Here is an 8,822-nt window from a genome sequence, read left to right on the forward strand (position 1 = left end):
GTGTGTGTGTGTGTGTTAGAAGGAGACAGAAAGATTCTGTGTACGCACCTTTTGGTCCCAGTAGCTGGGCCTCTGTAGCTTTTCTTCCATCTCCACAACGCGCTTCATCAAATGGAGGACACTGCTCACCTGTACCAGCCACTACTTCTCCATTACCTGTAGACACACACACACACACACACACACACACTAAGCATTAACCAGAGAAAGGTACAAAGCTGCAGATTCACTGGAGTCTCGTATGACAACACTGTCTTACAACTACATTCATAACAGGAAGTAAAAATGCTGATGCTTACTGATGAGGTCACGGGCACCGCTGAGCACTTTGGGGCGGTAAATCCGTCGTGAGTTAGTGTCGGACACATACAGCTGCCCTGTGACTGGGTCAGTGGCTAAGTAGTACCGGTGAGCAGGGTTGTTGCTGTGGAGCGCAGTGAAGGGGAACAAATAAGAAAGACAGAAGAAAACTCATTAGAATGACATCTGTGTCACATCCCTGATAAGTTATCAGCTGTAACACATTTAGTAACCAAACTAATCACACTGTTGTGTTTGCTTTCACAAGGTAAATCTGCTAAATGTGTGGACAGATAAAGATCGAACTGTGCAAGTCTACAACTTCAGAGGAGTGAAAAACTGAATTTTTATTTCATTACACAAGAGGAAAAGTTACAGAAAAGCAGGGAAAAGCTGTCCCCTGCTGCTGAAATGACACTGATGCTGAGCAGCTGCAGGACAGCATGCTAACAACTAGCTGGTTAAAGGATCACTAATCAGTCTGTCAGGCTTTAGCCTCCGGTTTGTACTGTTTACTGGTTAATACATAATAATGCACTTCAGGCCAGCCTGTGCAGTAAGGCAAATATATGTAATGAGTACTGTAACAGCTTCATGCAGGAAGTAAATAAATAACGTAACAGACATACAAAAAGCAGAAAAGGTGAAATCCAAAAGGCTTCTATGAAGCGTCGGACAGTTTAACTTTAACTTTCCAGAAGAAGTCGCAGCACGAGTTCAGTTAAACGCTTGTTGTCCAACGTGAGGGCGACGTGGAAATGAAGGAGCCTTTCTGCAGGAGCTGTTGGTGTTTGGGTCCGTGTAGCTATGCTGTAACTAGTGCGTGCGCTTATATGTATGTGCAGTCTCTGAGATTTAAGTGCAGCTGTGATGTATGTTTGTGAGAAAGTGTGTTTATGTGAACATGAAACGTCTGTGCGGAGAGAACTAACCTGCTCCAAAGAAAAAAGAAGACCTTAAACAGCAGGAAAAAACCCAAACATACTGCATGTCTGTCCTGATCTGGACTGGGGAGTGATTAACCCTTTAAGACCTACCATAGAACCAAGCCCGCCAGAGCTTATATCATATTTTTACATGCTGTGGAGCCATTTTTGGGAGCATTTCAAGTTGCTATACATCAATACAACCATTATAACCCAGATTTTAATAATATGTCTGCATTAAGTGCATAGTAACTACATAAATTGCAAAAAAGTTCAATAAACTACAAAAAAATTGAAAATCGTTTTTGTTTTTTTAACATATATTTCTAGTTAGAGAAATTTAAGAGGCTTATCCCTCAAAACTGTAAATACAAAAAAGTTGCACAAAATAGTGTCCCACCACAGGAAATTTATTTTGAGTGTCTTCATAGTTTTATTTTTGGAATCCACCAATTTTCATACACTGCAGGAAAAACAAAAATAAATATTATGATGCAAATTTGCAAAAAAACAACAACATCTGCATCAAAATAAACTATTTCCAGCAGTGCAATATGAGTCCTCAGCATCCCAGAAACCACACAGAAAGTCATAAAGTCAAACATAACTTTTAAAAACACCAGCATAGGCTCATAAGGCCCTGATGGTAAAAAACTACATTTCCACGAAAATTACATCACTTCCGGTTTCGGCAGGTCATGGCGGACATGCGATAGTTTGCGCTGACGTCTATTCCAACAAAGGAAGTGTTACAAACAGCTGATCGGATCGGTAAAGCGTGTTTCTGGAATATTGTTTTTGTTGCTGCAAGTGCTTTTTATGCAGTTTTTGCAAAGCTATATGTGGAAGGAAACTGTGACCGAGGACAAGCTGATGGCATCAGATGTAAGTACAACTCCTCCGGTTTCATATGCAAAAAACCTTTTTGCGTTGCCTTACATGGTTGCAGTGCTATCGGGATTTAAAAATAGTTACGCAAAACAGAGCGTGCCCACTCTGACCGGTTTTAAAGGGTTAATGTGTAGGAATGAAAAGATGCAGCTTTGATGGAGATGAACCTACAGAGGGCTCCACTCAAAGAAACCCTGAAAGGGGAAAATGCAGCGACTCATAATCGTCTGTATCGCCCCGATGCGCCTGTATGCATGCCTGACAATATCAGGGTGTGCTCCTAATGAGAAGCTGGATGATGTCCTGGGTTATCTCCTCCCAGATCTGGATCAGGGCATCACCAAGCTCCTGGAGTGTTTAAATGATTTTACAGCCGCTGACATTTAATCTTTATGTAGGAAAACTGGAATAAAACTGAAACGTTCTAAAGATGAAAGGCAACACAAATGACTTCGTCTCTGGTTTCAGGGAGGGCAAAGCAGCTAATGAAACTCATGAATCACCCGACCTGGTCTGTCTGTCAAAATCTAAAATGAAGTCAGCTTCTTTCCATCGGTCTGACCGACTCTTTATGCTAATTGAACGCAGTGATGTCCTGATGATCTAATGTCACGAAAATGAACCCAGTTTGTCTTCCTTAGCTTCCTTTTTGAAATGTCAGTTTCCATCATTATTATTTGCATTAACAGTCACAGCACAGTGTGTAATATGTTACTGCCAAAGCTGACGGGCAGGGAAAAGAAAATAGGAGACAGGAAATAATAAAAGAATAGAGCAACAGGCTGTGAACTCATACACCTGTAATAAAAAAAACAGAAATCATTTCAGTGTTTAAGTGATGTGTTTTCACAAAGCGCCTGATTCTGGGAGCAGTGTGGGCCCCCCCCACATAGGTTAGTTGGTGTTGTGACTTTTCTCCTTTTTTCTCTTATTAATACAGTGACACTGTCATTGCCTTGTGTTAAGACTTGTAAAATAAAGCCCATTAAGCTCTGACTCAGCTCTATTTATTGCTCCCACACCCTCCTCTAGACCTCATAATGGGGACTTAACGATTTGGAAGACACTGAAACAGCTGTGTTAATGGTTCTGATAGATGTGTGTTGCTGCATGGCTGCTTATTGCTTAGCTTTGGTGTGTTTGGTAAACTCTCGACATGTAGCTCAGTTTCCTTCAGACGCTATTTTTTTTATTTTGCCTTTGTTACTTCAGAAGTCATACAGGTGGAGACTTTTCCAGCCTTAGACCAGTAAAGCTTGTGCTGCATTGTTATTCATTGTTTAGCTTGCAATGCTATTAATTTGCTTCTGATCTAAAAGTCTCTTTGTGTGTGGTTGGATGGTTACTTGGGATCAGCTGTAATTCATTTTGAAAGAGGAGGAAAAATCTACTCAAGAACAAGTCAGAGAACCTATTGTGGGTATGGACATGTTGAGGATGCTGGAGAAGTACATTTGAGCTGACTGCTCACTGCGAAAAACAGATGCTAGCATTGACAGGATCAGGGAAAGACAACTTTCATCGATTTTTGGATCATCCAAATTAATATGCAGAACATGTGGTTCATTGTAACAACGTCTTTAATTATAATCTGACAAAGAGCTGCGTGGTATAAAGAGCATCACAGCAGCTCTCACTACCCTCTTGTAAACCTTTCCTTTCTCTCTTGCTGCTCTCAGTCGGTCACAAATCACCCAGAACACTCGTCTCCACCCACTCCACCCTGCATGCTCCGCCTTCTTCTCTTGTGCATTGCTCAGACATCCTCTCACTCTTCATGATTGTGTTAGCAGTCCTGTTAAAAAGTTTTCTACTCTCTCTCCTAGACCTCTCCGTACCTCCACAGGTATGTCACCTGGACCAGCCGCCTCTCCACTCTTACTCCCCTTCATAGCTGCCCTCACTTCCTCCTTACTGATCCTCTGTCCTCCTCTCTCTCATATTCTACAGTCATCGGATCCTCATAGTCCTCCTTCATCTTCTCAACAGACTGATGGTAATTTGTCTTTAATCACGTTGCAACACAGTGCCTCTGTTTAGCCAATCAATGCAACAAAAATATAGATATTTTTAATTTAAAGCAATGTAAAATATTGCATTGTAATTACAATTTATTTATAAATGTCATGATTAAGTATTGTGTAATGTTTAAAGTTCCAAACTGTAATGCAACTCTTTACCACTAGGGGGCAGATAGTGAGTGAGCAAAGTGTCCACCATGGCTTACACACTCACACACGCTTCGCGCCTTTGAGGCAACTACTACTGTGATTTGCACGTTATGCAAATAAACAATACAAATGTATCATTACTGTTTTTGCCATTGGGAGACCAAAACAGGCAATCCAGCCACTCGAAATCCAAAGTGTAATTAACTAAATGTGATCTTAAATGAATAATTAGTGTCAGATAAGGGAAAAGGAAATGTAATGTTACTATGCCCTACATGGTAACATTTATTGTTAAAGGTAATATGAAGTCAGCATCAAGTATTTCTGTATGTGCACATGTAGCTACACCTTGGATGAATTCAAAGAGGAAGGTGGAGATGTCCCTGAGAAGTGAAGGGATAAAGAAACAAAGATATGACGGATATCCACACCGTCTGTACCCGCCCCCCTCGCAAATGCTCTCCTTGCAACCCCTCCTAGGGCCTACCCCTATTGTGAGGATTGTGTGCTGTTCAGCAGATTGGAGAAGAATAGACTCGATTTCATGTTTACACTTTTTAAAATTAGGAAGTTTAACAACCAAGCAGGATGAAAAAAACAAGATGAGTGCGTCTCATTTTGGTGGTAGATGCCAGGACTTCTTCTCTCCCAAATTTTCATTCTCTGTTCTCTCTGATGAGAGCGATCATTGTTGTAATCATTCAATCATTCAGTTCCCAGAATACTTTATTTGGTGAGTGAAATGTAAGTGATTGAAATGAGAACAAAAACAAGCGGCAGACCCAAAAACAAAGTAAAATCTGGTGCAAAAACCGATGGTGGAACGAAAAGAAGTTACAGGTTGAAGAAGGATTAGTCACACTTACCTATGCCTGAAATCTTTGTTTCTTTGAAAAAAAGCCAGAAAACCCAAGAAAGCAGAGAGACACAAGTTAGTTACCAGATTGGTGCTCGGCTGATATTACAAATAACTCTCTAGAGCAGGGGTCCCCAATCCCAGTCCACGAGGGCCGGTGTCCCTGCAGGTTTTAGATGTGTCCTTGATCCATCACAGCTGATTTAAAGGGATAAATGACCTGCTCAACATGTCTGCAGTTCTCCAGAGGCCTGGTAACGAACTAATCATGTGATTCAGGTGTGTTGACCCAGGGTGAGATCTAAAACCTGCAGGACACCGGCCCTCGTGGACTGGGATTGGGGACCCCTGCTCTAGGGGAAAAATACTACAGCATGAGCAACAGTTAGGATGAATTATGGAAATCAGTATGAAAGAGATGTTAGTCTAAAACATGGCCGTTTTCCACTATGTTGGTAGTTCTTCATTAGTTAGCTAACATGAATGTTAGCTAATGTAATTCTATCAGCAGAAACCAACCAACCCAGTGACATCGTGGCACTCAACATGTTCTAAAACTTTAAACACCTGTTTCTCAAGTCCAGACAGTGTTAAACCTGTTTGAATGTAGGGCTCCGTGGTGTAAATTAGCATTACATTATATTATGTTAGCATTGCTATTAGCATTAAATGTAGTACATTAAGTACTCTTAAATCAGGTAATTTTGACAAATCACTGGGTCCTGTTTTGTTTTACATCAGCTCATGAATATTTACAGTTACCAGGCAAAGCTGGATGAAATGGTTTGGCAACGCTTTCTTGAAAAAGGACTCTCAGTTCTGTGGGTAAGACCTTGGGCTGTGTCCAAACTAAGGGGCTACATCCTTCGAAGGCCACAAAGACCGGAAGTGCAAGGCTGTTAAACTGGACGGTCTGCCTAGCAACCGCCACATAAGCAGCTACAGCTGTGGTGGACGGCATGTTCGATAGAAATGCAGGAAATATTTATGTCATATGTTTGACTTTTATCTGAGAAAACTGTTGTTTCATGTGTGTGTGATGCATCTGGGAGAACATTACAACCATGCACTGAGCCAACAATGCTAACTTTAGCTAGCAAACTAGTTTGCTACTGTAGTTCATGAGGCTAGCCTCATTTCATTTTGATGGTGCAAATGTAAAAGGATTACATCATGTTTTACTGTACATACAGCTTTTTGAAAAAAGAAAAGCAAAGCTCAGTGGTGGTATAAAATAAACTAAAAGATTTGATCTTTGCGTGTTTCAGAAAAAATGGAAGACAAGCTGATGCAGTGAATATTCTTTTATTGATGAGAAAACTGTGCAATTTAAGATGTTGAAGATATGAGAGCATTAAACAGGCAGGTTTGTGTAAGAGGCTCTAACAGGAGAGATGACACAGAAACATCACATCCTTATAAAATACTGACACACTTTATGAAGGGACAACTTTTCACAGCCCTTTGAACTCTTTATTTAAATGAGCTGCATACGCACTGTGATAAAAACAATACTTTAACTAAATATGTTCTGGATAAAACAAATTGTTATCAAAGGTGTCCGTGGGTCCCTTTACTGTTCCTCCTTTCCCTGTCAGATCCTGCAGGATAAACAGCAGTGAGTGGTTCCCTGTATGTGTTGGAGATGCAGGAAGCAAATATCGAGAAACTGTTTAAATATTTCCACCAGTCCCTCAGCTACAGAGAACAGCTGTCAGCTCTCCCCCTGTTCTCCTCTGCATCTCTCAGCTGCTGCTGGCTCCTCTTTCTCCTCCTCTTCCTCACACACTGCTCCTGGTCTCAGGGGTGGAGAGCCTCGTCCCGTCTCCTCTCACCTGCTCAGTCTCTCCTGACTCTGGACACTTGCAGAAGGAAATCAACCATGGCAGTTAACAACTAAAGCAAAAACATTATCAAATATCTGTCAACGTTCAGATGAAAATGCAGTTTTCTAATAGATTCACATGGACAGTTTTTTAAACTAAGAGAAAATGGAAACAGGACTTACGATCCTGCAGAGTGTTGATCTTTATAACAAGGGTGACGTGCTCAGGTCGTTTGATATAAGCCTGAGAAAAACATGAGGAGGACTTCTCCATCTACTGTCCGTCTCATTGTTAGTGTCTCGATACAGGCTGAGATCTCCTCCAGCTGTAAACCACAGCGTGGTTGAGTCTGTGTCCTCACCACAGTTCACGGGCCACATGTTTGGTCCCCGCAAACACACTTGGCTTAAAGAGCGAACCGTCCGCTCGGTTTATCCTAAAACCGTTAAGTACGCTGAGCAGCGCCAAGCAGACCCAGCTTCAGTAAAAAAACTAACCAGCCAGAGCTTGTATGACCTGAGCTGCGTTAAGAGGCTGACGTCACGTAACTTAGCCAAAGGTTAGTAGAATTTAACATTTGAAGACTTTTCAATATGCTAACATTTGTTCTGCTGCATATTTCAGTGAGATAAAAACCCAGTACTTACTTTTAAAAGTTTATTTGCGGACCGCTTCGCTTCGACTTTTCGCCATTTTCTCCAAACAATTTCTTCAACCTTTGATTTGCAATGAATCCTGGGATAGGGTAGGCCACGAAGGATATAGCATCCTTAAAATCTGGGGAAAATGAGGACGCACTTGTGGGCTGCATTTGGAGCCGCCTTGGAATTTGGACAGCCTACAAACGCGGCCTCTGAAGGATGCAGCCTCTGAATTTGGACACAGCCTTCATCTCTGTGAAACCAGGGAATGTATTCTCTGGATTAGGCTTCACTTCCAACAGGAGCAGTGGATCTCCTTACCTTAGCTCCATGACACTGGTAACATTCCCAGAGGGAAAGATTCTTCTGATGTAGTTGAAGTCGCCAACGAAAATGCTGCCGTCTGCTCCACATGCCAGAGCCAAGGGCGCCAGCAGCTTGTTGCCCTCTGCCTGCCCATTACAGCTGGGGCACGAGATGCTGCGGCGACGACCGTTTCCTAGGAGAGGGAGTTAAAATTCACTTTTCCACATGTGAACCAGTAGCTGGTTAAAATCCAGCTGGGGTGGATTCACTAATTTCCAAGAGAACAGCTTTTTATAATAGAAACAGCGATGAAAAGCAGTCTGCAGTACATGTGTGTGATTCCTGTGTAGTTATCTGTGAACTGGAACAGAACAACACTTTTCTAGTCTTACTGACTACTTAAAACATTTTTACACTACAAGCCATTTTTAACCTTCCAGTCAAACAAAGCACTCCATCCATGACCAGGTTAGAATCATCAGGTAATCCTAACATCCATGTCTTTGGAAAGTCATTGATTTTCATTCCGGTGGAAGCCGGAGTATGAGGAGGAATACTGATGGCCACAGATGGGATATGAAACAGGAGCCCTTTTTGCTGTGAGGAGATGCTAACCAGCGCATCACCATGCTGCCACCATGTGGCTCGTTGAACTCATGCATCACAGCAACTAGTTTACAAAAGCTTATTATTGTATTCAGGTTGACTCGAAGGTGGCAACTATGTTTTTACTGCAACATGTGCTTCATTGAACTGATTATCCTAAACCTTCATATTTAAACCTCTAATGACCAGTTTACCTTTATTTGGGATTTTCTTTAATCTACATGGAGTGAAAAATATATAAGTTGACTCAGATAAATACACAAATCCATTAACCCTTTAAGACCTACCATAGAACCAAG

At 41.6% G+C, this 8,822-nt stretch overlaps 1 protein-coding gene across 1 annotated transcript in view; it reads right to left on the reverse strand.

Moving 5' to 3' along the window:
• tenm3 (teneurin transmembrane protein 3) overlaps nt 1-8,822 on the reverse strand; it is a gene marked incomplete in the record, with an annotated part of 240,891 nt that overhangs the window by 45,240 nt on the left and 186,829 nt on the right. The window contains 4 exon segments of the mRNA XM_042213353.1: nt 49-156; nt 300-424; nt 5,155-5,175; nt 7,933-8,110. Of these exon segments, the coding sequence (XP_042069287.1) occupies nt 49-156; nt 300-424; nt 5,155-5,175; nt 7,933-8,110 (432 nt within the window).

Source organism: Haplochromis burtoni, unplaced genomic scaffold (assembly GCF_018398535.1).
Source record: "Haplochromis burtoni strain Fernald_Lab_line unplaced genomic scaffold, NCSU_Asbu1 Contig_437, whole genome shotgun sequence".
Lineage (NCBI taxonomy): Eukaryota > Metazoa > Chordata > Actinopteri > Cichliformes > Cichlidae > Haplochromis > Haplochromis burtoni.